Source organism: Salvia miltiorrhiza, chromosome 8 (genome assembly GCF_028751815.1).
Source record: "Salvia miltiorrhiza cultivar Shanhuang (shh) chromosome 8, IMPLAD_Smil_shh, whole genome shotgun sequence".
NCBI lineage: Eukaryota > Viridiplantae > Streptophyta > Magnoliopsida > Lamiales > Lamiaceae > Salvia > Salvia miltiorrhiza.
Genome location: NC_080394.1, coordinates 58438985 through 58458650, shown reverse-complemented (window position 1 = coordinate 58458650; position 19666 = coordinate 58438985). Strand labels below are relative to the sequence as shown.

General features: G+C 39.0%; 3 protein-coding genes across 6 annotated transcripts; all 3 read right to left on the bottom strand.

Moving 5' to 3' along the window:
- Positions 1–460: 460 nt before the first annotated feature.
- Positions 461–8590, bottom strand: LOC130997157 (uncharacterized). 3 transcript variants are annotated; one of them, XM_057922416.1, is made up of 17 exons: positions 8031–8586; positions 7194–7399; positions 6834–6981; positions 6660–6743; positions 6495–6566; positions 6329–6400; positions 5977–6222; positions 5158–5268; positions 4967–5080; positions 3522–3647; positions 3371–3439; positions 3132–3235; positions 2571–2654; positions 2382–2469; positions 1521–1640; positions 1108–1292; positions 461–987 (listed from the first exon to the last, which is right to left on the bottom strand). In XM_057922416.1, the coding sequence occupies exons 3-17, from the start codon at positions 6918–6920 to the stop codon at positions 675–677; spliced, it is 1875 nt and encodes a 624-aa protein (XP_057778399.1). In that variant the 5' UTR covers positions 6921–6981; positions 7194–7399; positions 8031–8586; the 3' UTR covers positions 461–674. The 3 variants fall into 3 exon arrangements, with proteins under 3 accessions (XP_057778399.1, XP_057778398.1, XP_057778397.1); XM_057922415.1 differs by lacking the exon at positions 7194–7399 and having other exon boundaries at positions 8031–8590; XM_057922414.1 differs by having other exon boundaries at positions 7194–8586.
- Positions 8591–9871: 1281 nt separating this feature from the next.
- On the bottom strand, positions 9872–11311 carry LOC130998843 (uncharacterized). The gene is made up of 4 exons (XM_057924248.1): positions 11176–11311; positions 10128–10785; positions 10015–10071; positions 9872–9951 (listed from the first exon to the last, which is right to left on the bottom strand). The coding sequence occupies exons 2-4, from the start codon at positions 10780–10782 to the stop codon at positions 9872–9874; spliced, it is 792 nt and encodes a 263-aa protein (XP_057780231.1). The 5' UTR covers positions 10783–10785; positions 11176–11311.
- Positions 11312–15523: 4212 nt separating this feature from the next.
- LOC130997158 (60S ribosomal protein L10-like) lies at positions 15524–17445 on the bottom strand. Of its 2 annotated transcripts, XM_057922418.1 has the most exons (4): positions 17224–17445; positions 16098–16599; positions 15898–15979; positions 15524–15787 (listed from the first exon to the last, which is right to left on the bottom strand). In XM_057922418.1, exons 1-4 carry the CDS (start codon positions 17231–17233, stop codon positions 15722–15724), a joined length of 660 nt encoding a protein of 219 aa, XP_057778401.1. In that variant the 5' UTR covers positions 17234–17445; the 3' UTR covers positions 15524–15721. The 2 variants fall into 2 exon arrangements, with proteins under 2 accessions (XP_057778401.1, XP_057778400.1); XM_057922417.1 differs by having other exon boundaries at positions 15524–15979.
- Positions 17446–19666: the final 2221 nt, after the last annotated feature.

The following is a 19666-nucleotide window of genomic DNA, read 5'->3' as shown; positions in this document are numbered from 1 at the left end:
TTTCAGCTGTGCAATGTAATGAACAATATATGAATCTAGACTAGATTGATTATCTGCAAGTTATCTTTCCTACTGTTTCAATACTTAAAGCTCAATTTACGTTATTCTACTTGTGTTTACTTGAACGAACTCAATTATCACATTATACACTTGTACACACAGTGATGCCGAAGAGATTCCTTTTTCTTTTCTTTTTACAGCTTAAGACTAAGAGCCATCTTCCTATACCAATTTTTTTCTTCACCTAATTAAAATGGGATGGAGAAAGTAGGATCAAGAGAAACGTAGCCACTTGAAAAGAGATTAGTATATTAGAGACAGGAGGAGAAAAAATGGTACTCTAATGATGTTAGAATTGTATAGGGAGTAAGCTGAAAAATTAGCATCTGCATAGGAATCTAATAAATGCAGGGGCCAGAAATATCTAAACCATTTAACACTTGAAGATCTGCACAAGATCTGCACAAATTCTTTTACCTCCAGCTTCAGCTGAGTGTTAGCATGTTTACAAATCAATAACAAAGATTGTCAAAATTGCCCTACATTCAGTTTCTTACAGTGAATAGAGTTAACTATTACATTTATCAATCTGCAAAGCACGATTGCTGTATCTCGTATACATCTCTTCCTAATACTATTACACTTGACATTATGGTGTTCTTTCAGAACAAAAATCACAATGACTCGGGACTCGTTGAAGGTCTGATCTTGGAGGGCATCTGCGTGAATCTCTGCATTCTGCCCCCGAATTTGTGACTCAAGTCCCTAGGTGTAATGGACATTTTATCCAGAGAACAGTCAAACTCATCAGCATCAGACTCTCCCTCATCGTGACTCCTGTCACTTGGAATACTCATTCCGATACTCATTCCGTTTCCACACTCATAGGCGTCTGCAACATCTTCATCACTCGTGCCTTCTTCGCCATCGTCTTCATCATGAGTGCTTCTCACCATTGACCAGTACACATAATTTGGCCGGATGTAGCTGCAAAAAAACAAAACAAAGAAAAGAATGCAAACATAAACTTGTAGGCCAACAGTAATTTCTCAAAGATATATAAGTAAATAAGTAGTAGGGGAAACAAGAAGCAAGGCAGAGACAAACCTGTCACATTTCCTTAACAGGCAAGGATCAAATGGGAAAAACATGTCTAATCTTTCTAACCCACCAAATACCATAGAATGCTGTGATTCCAGGAGTCCATGTTCGACAAGTGTTTCGGGCAGAGAAAATATGCGACTTGCTTTGACCAGCCGTAGAAATTCTTCTACTATTGATGGCAAGCATATCTAAGCAGGAAATGTAAGAAAGAAAAACCAGTCAGTTTGCCAAGACGACTAACAGATACAACAGTGAGTCGGTCACAAAACAAATGAAATAGAAAAAGTATAATGACAAAATAAGTTTTCTACGCATAAATAACCAGCCTATGTCCGTTGGTATAAATGATATGGATTAGCATAGCATTGTCAGAATATTCTAGCAAATGACTGAAAAGGTTCAAAGAAATATTTCACCTGCAGTGGTCTTAAAGGATGCCTAAGGATATCATCGATGCGCATGAGCAGTAGTTGGGACTTCAGCCGAGGAATAGCAAGCATTTGTTTCATACGAAAACAAAGCACATACATTATAGCCTGCAGAATAGTAGGTGATCAATAAGAGAGGACATACTGGCACATTTTGAAAACTCAAAATAGAATCTACAACTGCAAATTCTTGGTATTGGTGATGGAGAACAATTATTGATGATCCTTTTAGTCACTCGTAAAACCTACTTATTTATCATTTTCCTCATCAAACTTCACAATTTATAAGTGAAACTTATTTATCATTTTCCTCATCAAACTTCACAATTTATAAGTGAAATCATAATCAGTGTAACACCACAAATTCTTGCCTGTTATATTTAATGAAGCCCTTATGACGAATTTTCTTTTTGTTTTTCCAAAAAGAACCTACTTTTTTTTCATGTTACAGGTCACATCCATGCCAGAGAAGATACAAAGGGCTGTTTTCTTTTCATGTTATATTTGTTTCCATAGTGGGTCACATTGCTGGACGAGCTAAGAGTCTTGTTATTTCTTTCCCTTTTACTAGATTAACCTTTGGCAGAAGGGTGGAAAACTTACACATACATATATATAGATTTTTTTTCTAATTTAGTATAGTAGTTAGTATGATATTAAGATATAATAGAAAGTTCAACTTTGCTTTAATAGCATTATGTTTAGGTTCCGCGCAATTGGGATTCATCAAGATAACTTGAGGCAAGGTTAAGGTGGGGAATTTTATGCTTTTTGTTTTATATGCTTGTGGTTTTATACACTCAGGCCAAAACCCAGAGACATTTGAGAGCAAATCTATGTATAGCGCACCTGACAACCAGCATAAAATAATTTATGAGCTTTTGGATTAATGTCACCATCCTGGTTTTTGCAATAAAGGAAACAGCAGCTCACCACTCTGAAATCATGCAAAATGAAACCTGAATTAAGTTAGAACATTCTTATTAGTTTTTAGCTCTCAAGGAGAGCATTGGATTTCAAAATGAGATGCATAACAACCTTTCCAGCATCGCAGCAACAAATGAGACGGGAATAAATTTGGCACGAGCCAGATAACTTGCAAGGTATGCTACTGCGCTCATTCTGCAATACAGTAAATAAAGTTAATATGCTATAGATCTTTGACAAAGTAAATTCAGCCAAGATGCTGAACCAAAAACAGATGCACTTAATACCATAATTTTCATATCATAAAACATAGCATGCTGAAGGGAGTAGTTAAGCAAATTAACTCAGGCAGAATCCATGGTTAGGTCTTCAAGACATATAGTTCATAGCAGTTTAAATTACATGATTTTGCTAGGTCTTCAAAGGACAAATATATGATTTGCTATGAACTGGGTACAGTTCATTCAGCATATAGAATCTAAAGATCGATTTCAACATGCCATGCAATCTATCATAAAAGTAACTTGAATTTACCCAAGAGAAACGTAATACGAACAGAATAATATTTACGTACATGTAATCTTACTGGCTGATAATAAGATGAAAATAAATTAGATCATCCCCACATAAGAATACAAGTCAATAGTGCATGAAGAGCTAGAGATTCTTTACCTCCATTCAGGATTGACGCCACTCACATAGATATCTATAAGAGCATTGGCAAACATCTTTCCACAATTTTCAGGATCCAGCGAGCCAGCATAGAACATGACAAACTACAGAAAACATGGAGGCATTACATGCCAATTAGTATGGGCGAGGGCCATTACAAGGAAAATGCCTCAGCAATGAAGAAACAAATAGTCGAAAACACAGGTTTGTATTTCTGCAAAATCCAGATGTCACAATACCTGAGCAAATTTTGATTTGTAAGCGGTCAAAGTTGTTTTCTGAAATGATTGGAGGAGGGTCTCAAACACCTAAAGCATCAGTAGAATGTAAACATATCAAGAGGCGCACAACATTTCAAAACAAACCAAAAAGGCAGAACGAAGACTTTACCTGAACCAGACGACCACTCTCATAACAAGATTTAAGGTATTCAAATGTAAGCACCATCAGACTGTCTAACTTTTGAGCACTCAAGTTTGTACTAAGAAACCTTTCGATTAAAACATCCCTAGTAAGCTGAAAAATGAGTAAAAATGAGTTTTATTACCAAACAAAAGATGCTAAGAAAAACACCAACAAATATAAAAGTGTGTAAGTTTATTGTGTACTGCATACACTTTGGTGCGTATGCATTAGGTTTTCTATTTCCTTGGTTATATGTAGATATTCTAGGTATATTTCTTTCTTGTTACAATGGGCAACCTATGTCTATTTATATGGGTTTTTTAACCCTTAATAAATATTCAAAAATCTGTTTCTACCGGAAACTTCATGATCCCAGTGTTCTAAGGATTTTGAAACCCTAGGGCGCACAGCCTGAATTTTTTTACCTTGTCGTGTGCAAATAATCATTTATTGCCTGGACCATAGTTACCATTTCTGCATTCAGTCCCAACCCTACTATCTCTTCTTTTTCCTCCTTCGGCAGATATTACACGTACGTCCCTACATATCATCGTTGGCTGTTGATGGTAGGGACAAGATGAGTTTTCTCACCATGGAAGAATTTCATCCCCGTGCTACTATAAATTTTGCAAGTGGCGGAACGAGACTCTCATCACTGCGTAGCTTTTTAAAGGCCATGGAAGATGGTATTGCAAGCCTTTCATGTTCATGGAAGCTCATGAACATTGGGAGAGTGTACAGGAAGCCTACTCCAACAACGGACAATCGACCCAAATTTTTGAACTGAAGAAATGATTGCGCCCATGCAAGAGAAATAGTCAGCCCTTCACCCTTTATGTCAACAAGATGTTGGCATTATGGCAATAATAAGATCTTTGGTATATAGGTAATTCAAACCTACAACCACCCTCTTATCAATGCAACAGTTTGCATTTTTTTCAAGAACAAGATCAAAAGACACCAAGGCTGGAAATTCCCAAGTAAATGTTGATTAAGGCATTTTTGAGATGATTTGGGGGAGGTTGGTGCTCCAGTGATATTGAGCTGCAATTGATGCACAATTCTCAATGCTATGGTACATCATCTTTAACTGATAAGCAAAGCAAGCCAAATTTATGAAAAAATCAATATCTCAATCTAATAGATCTTTGACGGGAATTAGACCATAATAACTTATTCTTTTTAAATCTAATTGGATGAATAGCCATAGACAACCGCACAAAACTATATGAAACTAGCATAATGCTAACGAACTAAATTGTCGCACATGATTGAACTTCTATTCAAATATTATCTTTTATAAACCGTGTGACCTAATAATGCAAGTTGATAATGCAGTTCTGCTTCAGAATTTTAAAATTATAACATTGAGCCTATGAATAAAGAAAAGAGCAAATATTCCTAAGATATAGAATAAAAATAGAAATCACCTCATCACCATCTTGCTCGATAGGATCTGCAGGGCTCTCAAGGTCTTCTAGTTCTATATCGAACATACCCTTATGGAAATCATCCTGCAAAATATCCTCCCAAGAAATTTCCACCTACAAGCGAAATACAAAAACCCAGTAAGTAAGGACCCATTAAGGTCTGATCAGTTGCCAATTTTAAAGTAACTTACATCCAACTCTATTAGTTTGTCCATTAATGCGACCAAACCAGTGCTACCAACAAGTTCACCAATCGTACCACTCTCCAATCTCAATATATTCTCCGCATACATCACAATGAACTGCATAAAGAATTAGGAGTAAAATTAAAACAAATTTCTGTGCACCTTTTTTTATTTAGGCCCCATGATTTGAAACAACAATTTCATCATGCTACAAAAAAGGTTAATAGTATCTTAGTATGAAAACACAAGATAGAAGACACTAAACATCCTGGCTAAATGTACAAAACATGGCCACCTCTAAAAAAATATACAAAACATGGCAGCTAAACATCTCATGATATGGAATTCATAATGGGTATTAACATAATACATGTACACAAACATCAAGAACTCTCATAGGGTCCTTTAAACAAAGTGAATATAGGTTCATAAGGAGCCAAGTGTGGGACATAACAGATACTTCACATGCCTCATTAGGAGAAGGCACATAATGGCAGACGTTGATTACATATCATTGACAAACCAATAGGTGTGTAGCCAACCCGCATGTAGCGTGAATGGGCTTTCATGATGACCACTGACCAGTTACACAAATGATACCCAGATTAATGAAACAACCATGCTGTTGAGACATGGTGTGGTAGCAAACTAAAGCAGTGAAAGTGAAAGTGAAAACACATTTCTAGACTTCTGGACTTCTGAATTTGTACTTCAAATTCTGCCTGATCGTTTCAGTCCTTTGATAAAATTATATTAAAGAATGATGTGTGCACACAGAAAATGCCAATTTGCTTGAATGTACAACAAACCAAGATTTGATCTTACAGGTTCTTTAGCGTATATGGGGGGCATTCTATCCCTCACTATCTTCTCTAGTCTGAGCGGCGTAAGAGGAACTAGATTTGAAATATCTTTCAAGGTTGAATGGACACGATCAAGAACTTGAATCTTTTTAGCAAGACCCCGAGGTTGCTTCAGTAATTCAACAAAGTAAGAAGCAGCAGGCGGAGGCATGAAATTCATTAAAAGCATCTCCAGGCATAAATCAACATAATCACCATTTGATGAAGCCTGCATAACCAAGGTTGAAAATTGGAACATAACAATACAAAATCAATAATGAGCATCGTTAAAAATAATAGCAGCGACATGAAAATACAACATGTAACCATCATACCAAGGCAATAAGCAATTCAATCAATGCATCCATCACATCTGTTCCATAATCCCACAAGCTCATCCCTAGTATCTGCATCACCAGAAACATATATATAACTCAAAAACATATATCACAATAATGACCAAACAAATTCAGCATCTGAGTGAAATGTTCAGTAACTAACAGCAGCAAGTAGAGACCGATGATGAACAATGTGTACACATGATACTGCTCCAGTCACAGCTTTTAAACATGTCTGTCACATCATTACAAAAAGATCAAGATAAAGCATATTAATAGGTAAACTATAAAATAACATATATTTTACATGCAAGAAATCCCAACATACCACAAGAAGGGCCACCTCTTCAGTAACAAGACGCTCTTTATGGTGTATCACTGCCACAAGCTGGTTATAAAAGTTGCAGTCGCCCTTGAAATAAAAATAAAAAAATTAAGCAGCAACTACAGCAATTCACCCATATGACACATGATGATTGATTAAGAGACCGAGCCACAGTACCTGAATAGCAGCTTTGAGGGCATTCCTAACATGATGATCTAGCTCAGAATCAGTGAAACTTAGTTCATCCATGTGAGGCGCTCCCATGTAAAAGATTTCCACCACTTCAGTTAGGGGTCCAAAATGTAATTCGTTAAAAGCTTCACCCCTGAAAAATAAGCAAGAAAAGCACGTTACTTGTGAGGGAGGCTTATTAGGCTATCCTCAGTTGGTAAAAGAACAAAGCAAACAAGGGCTGATTTTTAAATTTTGTTGCACTGCACCCATCTTTACAATATGAAAGTGGCCATTTTAAAAATCCACTCTTTCATTTACCCATAATATATATATATATATATATATACACAGAAAAACCCTTACCATGCCGTTGCTGCTTTCAGTAGTACCTTTGTTGCTTGCAGCCATTGGAGCTCTCTAAATCCGACCACGAGGTAACTAACTCTTCCCCTTCTCTCCTTTTCCCCACTCTTCTCATCGTTTCTTCAGCTATTTGTTCTCTCGATTTCTCTTTCTACTTGTTTTGTTTATTTTCTCTAACTTGGTGCTCGGCGTGGAATTTTGTGTGGCTTAGTAGTGGAGACATGTAAGAATTTGGATTATGAGTTTTTTTCCTTTTTAGTTTCTATTTGAATTAGCGAATTTTTTAAGTGGCTTAATTTTTTCTTGTCTCTGAGTTGCCCAGTTTTTCTTTAGCTGTTGAAATTTGGACTGATTTCTGCTGAAATTGTTGGTCTTAACAGTAATGGGTGCAGTGCAACAAAATTTAAAAATCAGCCCTTGTTTGCTTTGTTCTTTTACCAAATTTAAGCAGAAATTTGGTTGTTAAAAGCAGAAATCAGTCCAAATTTGGTAAAAAAAATCTGGCCATACTTCTGCTTTGTTTAAGACCAACAATTTCAGCAAAAATCAGTCTTCCTAAGGTTTCATCTTGAACACTTACATTCTACATATGATTTAAACACCTCTCAAATCTTATTTCAGCAAACCACACGAGTTTATACACGTTGTTAAGCAGTAGATTCATGACATATCATATGAGCATAACCATCTCATCATTTCTGTATATATATGCATATTTTTGAATGGGAGCTATACTATACTCTGTTATGCAAGTTTCAATGTTTTAAAGAAAGAATTTTTATGAGTTTGCTTTCAACTTGGGGCTGCTGTGTCGAATCGGGTAAGAGAGAGAGTTACCTTGCTGATTAAATAGAGACGGGAAATGGAGAGGGAGGCGGGACACGGCGGTGGTGCCGCTACTGTTCGGCCAAGCGAGAGGTTTGAGAGAGAGCCGGGGGAGAACCGGCGGTAGTCTGTTTCATCGGCTGCTGTCGACCGAAGATTTGAGGGAGAGGGTGGCGGCCGTGGCTCCGCCGCGGTTGCTGGAGATCAGAGGGGTGCCGTGTTGTGAGAGGGAGATTTGGGTGGTGTCTGGTCTGGTCTGGGCTGGGGCCGCGGAGGGCAGAGCGGAGGACGGCGGCGGCCGTGGGTTGCTGTCGCCGGGAAATCTAGGGAGGGAGAAGAGGGGAGGCTAGGGTTCAGGCGCTGCGGCAGCTCGTCGCTGTCGTCGTCGCCGGAAGGGAGGAGAATGGAGGGACTAGGGTTCCGATCAGTCGAGGGTGATGGTGAGGATGACCGGAGCGGCATTCGTCGCCGGGGGTGGTGGCACGCGGCCGTGAGTCCGAGAGGGAGAGAGGGACGAGCAGTCGAGAATTGAGAGAGAGAGGTGACTGATGTGTGTGTGTGTGTTGCGTGACTGATAGAAGGGGGAAGAAAGAAGGGTGTTGGGCTAGGGCTGGGTTGGAGTTTTGGGCCGACTCAGTTGGGCTGTTGGGCCTTTATTTTTATTTATTTCGGCTGGGCTTCCTTTTGGGCCGATTTTGAAGGGGTTTTGGGCTGTGCAGCTTCTTCATTTAAATGGACTGCACTAGTTTAATTAATTGGACTTCATATTTGAGTTTGATTAATTATTATTATTTGCATAATAATATTATATTATTATTATGTGCATATTTTAAGTAATTACTTATTATATGCTAAGCATGACATGAAATTGCATTTTATTTTGCAATAAGAGCATTTATGATTTAATTGGTTTTATTTATAATTCCAATTATTAAAGAAAGTCGAGTAAGAATATTGTTGGTGTTCTTAACTCAAGAGAAATGTTTTCAATTATTTATTCATTAAATTTTGAAAACTCGGCTAAGTGAATCATAGAATATTAAGCACTTCACCATGACTTAAAATTAGATTCAATGAGACCTATTGAGAATAGATTTCTTGTAGGCTTTGAGCGTCAGGAGGATTAGCACTGCTATTCTGATTCAGAGATAAGGTTAAACGACAGGCATTGCCTAATCAGGTGGGCTTATTTTCCAAATGTATGGTTTAGCTATTGAGCTAAAATGTTTCAATGAAATGAAAATTGTTTATCCGATAAAATATTTTGTGCACTCTGCTCTGTTTAAGGCTCGCATAAGTTAATCGATCGAGGTTCTCTCTTGACCTAACACGTTATTTGAGAATTGTGTACACCTATTAGCTGACTCGGTGGGTTGATCTCCATTCGGGCACTAATCATGTATGAGGCGTTATAAGGATACTCGACGGGATGTGTTCCAGAGCATTGGGTCCAAAATGGGAACTTGGCTGGGTTACGCCCTCAGTTCAAGTTAGGGGCGGATCCAGGAATTTTGTTGGGGGGGGCTGAACTTGCACGGGGGTCCGGGGGCTACCGCCCCCGGATTTTTTTTTTGGGATATAATATATAGTAATTAATAAATAATTGTTTTTTTGTCATTAGATCAACAACAATAATAAAAACCTACAATAGTTTCATTCATTACCATGTCTATTACATTACAAATAATCTATGAATAGACACTTGGCGAACCCGAGCTAGTCGTCTCTGTTTGAGAAAGAAATGACAGTTGATTTCGACGTGTACTCATTGACTGAAAACGTTGCAAGATCTTCTCGTTGTCAATAGTTGAGAAAATTTCCTTCTCAATATACACGACCAAACTGTCATTCATTCACTCATCTTTCATACGGTTTCGCAAATCAGTCTTAACAATCTTCATTGCAGAAAATGCTCTCTCAACAGAAGCAGTAGCTACGGGTAAAACCAATGTCAACTCAATCATTCGAAAAACCAATTGAAAAACTAAATGATTACCACTTTTAACCATTTCCTGAGCAAGACTTCCCAAATTGGTAATTGTTGACCCAAAACCTTGGAAACAATATCATTATGATCACTATACCATTGAATCAGCTCAAGAAAATTACCTCGATTTGAAGAACTATTTGACTCGTCATGTCCACGAAAAGACAATCCTTGCTTCAACAAAAAACGAGTAACATCCAATGAGGCGGTCAAGCGAGCACGATAAGCAATGTTCACCTCACGAGCATTTGATCTAAACATATTTACCATACTCCCTCTTTGATTTTTAAATGCTTCAATTTGTACTCTAGCATTGTTGTGACAGCTATCTGCATCTCCAACGTGCTCTACAAATTTAATTAAAGCCTTTTTCCAATTGGTGAAGCCCGTTTTTGTAAATGCATCTGCTCCATACCGACCTGTTTTATCCGGATGCTTGAAAATATAACACCAAAAGCAAAAACAAGCATCTTTTGCTACGCTATACTCTAGCCACACAAACTTTTGATACCAAACATCTTGAAAACTTCTTAGTTGATTACCAAATTGAGTTTTCGGATAGGTATGCCCAACTACTTGACAAGGCCCCATAGATAAGTACTCTCTACGTGCTTGATCGCGAATAGTAATAGGAAACTCCTCAATTGGCTTTCTTAACCCCGGATCACGGACGTATTCATCAAAATTTGTTTCATCTTCTACATTGGCTTCAATAGCGGGTGTAGCTGAATCACAAGATGGTTGACCTCTACGTTTTTTAGAAAAAAAACGTTCCATTTCCTATAAAAAAAAATAAATTAATCCAATTTAGCATTCATAACCAACAACAATTTTATTCCACTGAAAATTGACTAAAAAGTATCAACTGTATTCAAATTTCAAAAAAAGCAAAACTATAATCTAATCGGCTAATGGACAAAAAGCACAAATGTATTCTTCTAAAAACAAACTCAAATTCCACTCAAAAGTCGGCTAATTGACAAAAAGCACAAATCTATTAGCAAAAATAAATTCCACTCAAAAGTGGGCTACCCTTGTCCGGACCTCCACTACCATTCACAAAAAGAAAAAACAAACTCAAATTCTTATCTAATTGAAAAACATAGGAAAATTTGGGGGTTTACAAAATGAAAAAAAATTCAAACAAAAGCAGCGGACCAGCGGTGGTACCTCAATCTTCTCGACGCAGTAGACTGGAAGCGGCGGTGGTTCAATCTCCTCGACACAGCGGCAGCGCGGAACGCGAGCGGCAGTTGACCGGTGGTGCCGGAAAGGGGCGACGCCGCGACTGGTCTGGAAGCGACGCTCAAATTTGGGGGAGTTAAGAGGTTAGGGTCTCTGTCCCGTTTGTATTTCTATTACAGATTATTTAGTTTATTAATATTTTTAATTTCTATATTAAAAAAAAAAAAAAAAAAAAAAACAACAACAACAACAACAAAATTTTTGGGGGGGGGCCCTAGCCCCCCTGGATCCGCCAGTGGTTCAAGTAAAGCAGGAGTAATGGATCCGTCGGTGGCTAAAAGGTCCGGGATCACAGCGAGTAACGGAAAGGGAGTGTGACAATTGCGCGCAATATGATAAAATGTTTTAACATGCTTAGAAGTTATTTCAATTTAAAACCTTCTAAGTTATGTCAATTATGATTGGATAAACTGCTCTTATGATTATGAAAGGTTTATAAAAATGCTAGCCCACTAAGTACATTAGTACTTAGCCCAAAAATACTTTCAAATGTTTTCAGGTTGATTGGTCGGTACTGACGGGGCAGAGCTGAGGCTAGGGTTCAACTCCGTATTTTGTCTTCCGCAGTTGCACTAGCCCTTATTTGTCTTATGTTTTTCTAACTTAAGACCTTTATGTTAAATTATGAATTATGTTTCTTATCGAGCGTAGACTCTCAACTTCTAGCTCTATGTTATTTAACGTTGGTTATCAGAAGCATGAAACCAAACTTGTGATCCTGAAGTTTAGAATGTTGTTGATTGATTAGTATCACTTGATTTTTGTCTTTATTCACTCAAAGCGTGTTCCCCGACTTTTTATCCTATTATTTGAATCCCACAAGGTTATTTCCTTGTTTATTTCTATGATTTTAGTCGCACCTCGATTATAGTTTATTCGTTCAAGAATTGGGGTGTGACAAGCGAGCCAGGATAGAACATGACAAACTACAGAAAACATAGGGAAGGGCTACGACTCGGACCTGTTGGAAGGTACCCTTCCTTGAATGCGGAAGGTGAGAGAGACTCTGATAACCGAGAAGAACGATCGGTGGTAAATCGTCGGAATTACAGAACCTACGGCGGTGGATTTAAGGGGGGAGGGCTAGGGCTCAACATCGAAAGGGAAAGGGGAATGAAGTAGACCTCCGGCGCGAAAGCATCGACCACGCCAGAGAGAAGGGGGCTACGTTACCGAATTTTGGCTCAGGCGGCGGCGATTTTGATTTAGGGGAGGAATTGGGGCTCGCCCTTCTACCTTGAGCGTGTGTTATCAGAGAGAGATTTGGGGCTTTGCGTATGGTAGAGAGAGAGAAGGGCGTCGAACTTAGGTGGTGCGACGTCGCAGGAAGAGAAGCAGCGGCGACGAGATTTAGAGAAGAGAGGGGCGACTGCTGGGTTCGGGCCGAGGAGAGTACGCCGCCACTACTGTCGTTCTCAGATTTCGGCGTGTTTCCGGTAAGGATGATCAACTTCTAAAGCGTGTCGACGGCGATGAAGCGGTAGTTCATGGCATAGGGGTCGGACCGGCGTGTTTCCAGCGAGTTTGGTGAAGAAGAAGGTGTGGGTCCCACTACCAACAAAATAAAGAAATAAAAATAATAAAAATAGTTAACGGTGTTAACTTTCTGTTAAGTCGGAGGGCTTAATTAATCGAAAATAGGTACTTCAGGGGCTTAGTTGACACAACCCTGCCCATAAGGTGCTAGATGTAATAAGGGCCTCCACGTTAGGGGCAAAATTGATACTTAACCCTTTATTTTTTTATAATTTCAGCAACCCACCTCCGGCATCAACTTAACCGCCCCCCGTACTCATCGGCTCCAACTTACACTTTGTCAGCTCGCACGCGCTCAATCTCTTGATCGTCGACTGCTTACCGCCGACATGCAGCAGCATCACCAACTCCAGATGTGGACCTGGATCGAATCCTGCTTGGCCCAAACCCATATCCATATTTTTTTACTTAGGTCAGGATCCGATCCAAATCCATTAGGTCCAAAAAAACGATATTCATGTCCAGATCCATTAGATTCACAGGGTCTCGAGTCCTGACCCGGATCCATTCTTTTTTCTCTTTTAAAATAAATTTACAAATGTTAAATTAACCAAAAATAAAATCATAATTATTATCTAGAGTTTTAATAATTATTCAAAAATAAATAAATAAAATTTAAATATATATTATATAGATAAATATATACACAATTAATATCATAAGATAAGCCTAAAAGGTTAAGGTGTTGGAGGAGATGATGTTGTGTGGGGCGGTGAAGAAGCTGGTGGCATTGCTGCATGTAAGCGGTGGGCAGTCGACAACCAAGAGATTGGGCGCGTGCGAGCTGACAAGGTGCAAGTCAGAATCGATGAGTATGGGGACGGTTAAGTTGATGCCGGAGGGGGGTTGCTGAAATTATAAAAAAAATAAAAAAATTAAGGTGCAGATCCACCCCTGAAGTAGAGGGTGCAATTAAACCCAAACATTAACGGACACTTAACGGCGTTAGGTCAGAGGGGGGAATTTGCACCCTTTTCTCGGAGTTTAGGGGTTTAGTTGCACACACAGTGAGTAAGAGAGATTATACACTATAGGGGCTACTACTTCGAGGGCCAATCTGCACATTTTCCCTTTTTTAATAATGAAATTGTCATGCCCAACTCTTTTAAATACATATTAGAATACATAGTTGCATTAATTACGATATTTCTTTCGCATATTTAATTATCACTTGAGATTATTATATTAAGATAATATTACTTCAGCAAAGTCTGTACAAGAGAGGCAGAGTCGGTAGCACTGCACTCTGGCAGAGCTGTCTCTGGTAGCACTGCACTTTGGCAGAGCTGGTAGCGCTGCACTCTGGCAGAGCTGGGAGCGCTGCACTCTGGCAGGGCTCACGGCAAGGTTGGTTCTGGCGGCCTTGGTCATCTCTGGCGAGTGATTATCAACTCTGGAGAGGCAGAGTTGGTAGCGCTGCACTCTGGCAGAGCTGTCTCTGGTAGCGCTGCACTTTGGCAAAGCTGGTAGCGCTGCACTCTGGCAGAGTTGGTAGCGCTGCACTCTGGCAAGCTGGCTCTGGGAACGCTGCACTCTGGCAGGGCTCACGGCAAGGTTGGCTCTGGCGACCTTGGTCATCTTTGGCGAGTGATTGTCAGCTCTGGAGACGTAGGAAGCTCTGGAATGATTGTCAGCTTTGGCGCTCTGGTGGTCTTGGCCAGCTCTAGCGTTTCACTCTTTAAAACAGAGAGAGTATAATACCATTATTTATTTGAGAGCGTTTCATCAATAAATATTCATATAATGAGGTATAATTATATATGATACTTAATATATTTGTCTTTTTTTACTATTAGATATATGAATACTACTATAATTGTCGTTTAGTAAATTTTCTGTCGTGATAAAGTATAACACCATACTTGCAATTTAAAAAGGAGGAAAAGATAGAGCGTGTGTTTTATTTCATCATAGAGGGTATTTATAGACATTACAATTGAGGGCAAAATAGTAAATTCGCTTGGTCATTCATTTCGCATGCTATCTGACTGGCTTGGGCTATCATTAATATATATCATGTCGGGTCCTTGTCCCCTAGATATAGAGCTGGATTGATGGGCCTTCCTGGTGACCTACGGGTTCGGGCCAGACTTTGTCTTCATTGTTCTTCTCTGTCGGGTGGCTTCGGACTTTTCCCTCTGCCTACTTCTCACAGCTCCTTCACCCTCTGTTGCTCATCTTTAGAGTAGTTTATTCTGTTCCATGGTGGTCACCCCCTCCATATCACTCTGATATATTCGGACTTTTCCCTCTGCCTACTTCTCACAGCTCCTTCGCCCTCTGCTGCTCATCTTTAGAGTAGTTTATTCTGTTCCATGGTGGTCGCCCCCTCCATATCACTCTGATATTCCAAGCCAAGCCACGTGTGTTGATCTTAGGACCTCGCATATTTCACCCCTCATCAAAATGTACTTGACATAAAAGGTTTTTTTCTTTTAATCTCCCATTTTCAACAAATCTTTAGTTTTATCGCAAAATAATTGTGTAAGTTTATAAAGCAAAACAGCTGCGATTACTCGCTGTGGAAACCCAAACATGAAATACTATATCATATAAAATAAAAAAATTTAAAAAGCCAAACCAAAACAGCATCTGATAAGACTAAAGATAAATTAGTGCCGTCACATTATTATATAGGAAATTCTCAAGATGCAGAGCTAATTCCAAAGATAAATATGAGACTACAGAAAGCCATTGAACAACGATTACAAAAGATTAACTGAATTTCTTGATAAAATAACGGCAAAATCTTGCTTTGATAATAGTTCCAAAATGAGTCATTAAATAAGAAACATGAAAAATAACTTGCAATATAATATATAAAACATATTCGGCCATCAATGAAGCCTTGGGTCAAACCAGACACAACAAAGTCTGCATAAAGTCTAGATCTCATGCTCGATACAATAATATTTCGATACTATCTTCAGAAAGCTTAAACAGTTGTTAAAAACGCGCTTCCTGGTTGACAGTTCGCCAATCGCCCATGACAACCCAAAAGCTGCAAAAATTTCCCAAAATGAACAAGACATGATCAACAAACAAGCATCCTAAAGAAAATATCATGAACATCTTGGAATAAAAGAACAGTTGCAATTTCAAGAAACATACCTTGGCATTGACACCATCAGGTTGGATTCTGTTCTCTGATTTCCACCTCACGTAATCACTACGGTTGAATTTAGTGAAGCCCCTGAAATTTACACACAAGCAAAACATGGGCATATTAGTTAGAGAAAAGGTCTCCAATTGATGATAAGATAATAGTAAAAGCATCAAATTATGCTAAACCAAAGCACTAAGAGTAATACCACTTCCTGCTGACAATGATCTTCTGACGACCAGGGAACTTGAACTTGGCACGATGCAGCGCCTCTTGTGCGTGCTGGCTGTTGTTGTCTTTGCAGCGGACAGAGAGAAGAACCTGCCCAATGGCCACACGAGCGCACACACCCTGAGGCTTGCCAAAAGCACCCCTCATACCGATCTGAAGCCTATCAGCTCCAGCACACGACAACATCTTGTTAATACGCAAAACATGGAAGGGATGCACCCTGACCCTCAAGTGGAAAGCATCATTTCCAGCAAACTTGGTCATGTACTTGTTACACGCAATACGCGCAGCTTCAAGTGCCTCACTCGACACATTTTCCTTCTCCCAACTGACCAAGTGGACGCAGAATGGGAATTCATCCACACCATTCCTTTTCATACCCACATCATAGATTCTGATCTTGGGATCAGGAACACCATGGCAGAACCGTGATTTTGGATACGGATTGTTCTTAATTTGACGGTAACACCTTGCAGGCCCTACAAAGGAATCCAGCACATTACAATTACGAATAAAATGATCACAAAAAATGCAAATTAACTCACTGATGCAATTTAGCAGTAGTTCATGTAATTCCCAATGAGAGAAACATCATTACATCTCCAATCAAATTGGGAAAGCTCAAACACATGTGGTAAGTGGTAACAGAAAAGCAAACTAAATTTTCATGACTGCAAATCAGGTAACTATCATGAGAAACTGCAACGCAAGAAAGCAGGTTTACAAAATTTCGCCCCTCAACATTCTCATATTTAAATTAAGAAGGGCGGAGCTAACAAAATCATTGAAGATTATATAACCCCAAAGTCAGCTTAAATTACATCTTCCGAATACTCAAACTAAAGCAAGAACAGCCAAACCTAAGAATATACGAACATACAGGCTGGTTCATTAACAATATGTAATCATTTTCTCAGGCTAATGACACAATATTCCAGAACCCCTAAAATCTTAGCAAAGCTCCTTCACAATTATCTTGATGATTGAGACCGAATATAGCAAAGTTGCAGAAAAAACATGTCAAATCTAGTTTCCAAATCAAATAATTATATTCAGTGTAAACCCAATATCTAAGAAAATTAGTGGCAGGACAAGAAACTTACTTCTTCCCATGGTGAGTTGTATGTGGTTGATCCGTCTATGAAGAATGAGAAAATTAGGGTTTAGGATGAGAAATTGTTGAATTTATAGGAAATGGTAGATTGTGGGCTTACGCATTGGATTATGTCAATGGGGCGCCGCTACACAATTAGACGGAGCCCAGAAGCTTCCTGGATCTGACTTTGTTTTTTGGGCTAACTACAAGAGGGCTATATTTGAATGTTGAGATGGAGTTGCATGGGACCGGTCGCATACATGAGACCGGCCCATTTATATGTACCATTATATAATGTTTTTTAAAAAATAATTACTAAGGTTTACTCTGTAGTCTAATGGCAACAGCTTACGCCTATTTTTTAAACCCATGTATGAGGGTTCGACTCTTGTTTGATACATTATATTTGTACTTGATTTTTTTAACCCCCCCTTTTTTTTCTTTTTTTTTCTGACCCTTTTTCATTTTTGATATTTTTTTTCTCTATTTGCGTATGAATCTATGTTTAAACTTATTGGATCTACGATGGGGACTCATTATTATCTACCTGTGTTCCCATGATTCTCGAGTGTTTCAGAGAGTTCAAAAGGGGAAAACAAGAACAGATAATAAAACGGGAGAAAAGGAGAAAGAGCGTGTCTTATTTCATCGTAGCGGGTATTTATAGGCATTACAACTGAGGGCAAAATAGTAAATTCACAAGGTCACTCATTTCGCATGCTAACTATTTGGCTAACTAGGCCTATCATTAGTATATACCCTGTCGGGTCCTTATCCCCTAGATACAGAACCGGTCTGGCTGGCCTTCCTCTGATTCTCATCTCTGAAAGTCTGCGGGTACTCTTCTTCTCGGGACAGACCCACCTCAATTGGTCTGCTCTGTCAGGTTGTTTCGGGCTTTTCCCTCTGCCTACTCATCGCAGCTCTTTCGCATTCTGCTATTCATATTCAGAGTAGTTTATTCTGCCTCATTGCGGTCGGCTCCTCCATATTATTCTGGTATGCAAAGCCAAGCCACGTGTCCTGATCCTAAAGCCTCGCATACTTTACCCCTCATCAGCTACTTCCCCCCTGGTACGGTCAAACGAGACCATCCAGAGTTTGACCATCCGTCATCTCTGCTCTTAAAGCTAATAGCTACTCCCCTCTGGTATGGTCAAAACGAGACCATCCAGAGTTTGACCATCCGTCAGCTCTGCACTTGAAGCTAATAGCTACTCCCCCCTTGGTATGGTCAAACGAGACGGGTTGATCCTGTTTTCTTTAATATTTATTTTGCCTTTGTATTTGTAATTGTGACCTTTTGAAACTTAACCCGATATTTTTATAACATTTGTAAATCTCAATTTATACTCTGGTTGATTATGCTTATACCTTTGTCCTTGTTGTTTGTTTCTGGCTTATGTTCTTATTGAATATGCTTATACATGTGCGTACTTTAGGAGTTGTGACTTTTCACAATTCGCAATTTTACTGGGTTATGAATGACGGGAAAAATAGGGAGGGGTATCCACCCCTAGACCCCCCAGTGTCGTGCGCGTACTCTTTGTCAAGCACGATTATTGAAATTTTGTCTTGTCTGAGCAATGTGATAGTTTTGTCAATATATGCTTTTGTTGTTTGTTCTATTTAGCGTATGCTCTTGCTCTGGTACTTTGACAACCAAAGTTGTCTCTGCTTTTAGCTGTTTGCTCTGTTAGCGTATGCTCTTGCTCTGATGCTCTGACAACCAAAGTTGTCTCTGCTTTTAGCTGTTTGCTCTGTTAGTGTATGCTCTTGCTCTGATGCTCTGACAACCAAAGTTGTCTGTGCTTTTAGCTGTTTGCTCTGTTAGCGTATGCTCTTGCTCTGATGCTCTGACAACCAAAGTTGTCTCTGCTTTTAGTTGTTTGCTGTTGGAATATAAAACTTGATTTGTAAAAATAAGATATTTTGTAAAAGAAAAATCTAGAATCAAAGGAAGTAAAAGTAAACAAAAGAAAATAAGAGAACATAGAAGATAATTCTAGAAGCTAACTAATTAAGTAAGAAATTAGAAGAAAATTCTAGAACCCCAAATCAAAGTCGGTGAAACCAATACCACCGACATTGTAAAGCTATATATATGTGTATTGCATCAATTTGTTGGTAGAGTATCAAAAATTAATCCAATTAGCCCAAATCTCTAAAACCTTTGTTACATATACAAAACACACGTCCACACACATTCACAAATCCTCCAATCTTAATTATTCTCCCACATATTTAATATCTATATTTCCAACAAAGTGGTATCAGAGCCACAAGATTCTACTTGTGGTATGGCGAATTTACAATCGTTTCAAGTCCACATGCTCAACAAGAGCAACTTCGACAATTGGAGCATCAAGATGAAGGCGCTATTGGGAGCCCACGATGTTTGGGAGATCGTGGAGAACGGCTACGAGGAGCCGCAGGACGAGGCCGCACTA

What these genes read in the sequence shown, in the direction of transcription:
- LOC130997157 (XM_057922415.1), bottom strand. Translation starts at nt 6,920, where the DNA reads ATGGGAGCGCCTCACATGGATGAACTAAGTTTCACTGATTCTGAGCTA. An exon ending in ACAAATCAAAATTTGCTCAG is followed by an intron (nt 3,236 to 3,370) that starts GTATTGTGACAT and finishes TGTTTTCTGTAG; the next exon opens with TTTGTCATGTTCTATGCTGG. An exon ending in CTGTTAAGGAAATGTGACAG is followed by an intron (nt 988 to 1,107) that starts GTTTGTCTCTGC and finishes GTTTTTTTGCAG; the next exon opens with CTACATCCGGCCAAATTATG.
- LOC130998843 (XM_057924248.1), bottom strand. Translation starts at nt 10,782, where the DNA reads ATGGAACGTTTTTTTTCTAAAAAACGTAGAGGTCAACCATCTTGTGAT. An exon ending in AAATAGTTCTTCAAATCGAG is followed by an intron (nt 10,072 to 10,127) that starts GTAATTTTCTTG and finishes ATTGTTTCCAAG; the next exon opens with GTTTTGGGTCAACAATTACC. An exon ending in TCAGGAAATGGTTAAAAGTG is followed by an intron (nt 9,952 to 10,014) that starts GTAATCATTTAG and finishes TTTTACCCGTAG; the next exon opens with CTACTGCTTCTGTTGAGAGA.
- LOC130997158 (XM_057922417.1), bottom strand. An exon ending in ATCATTGTCAGCAGGAAGTG is followed by an intron (nt 15,980 to 16,097) that starts GTATTACTCTTA and finishes TGTAAATTTCAG; the next exon opens with GGGCTTCACTAAATTCAACC.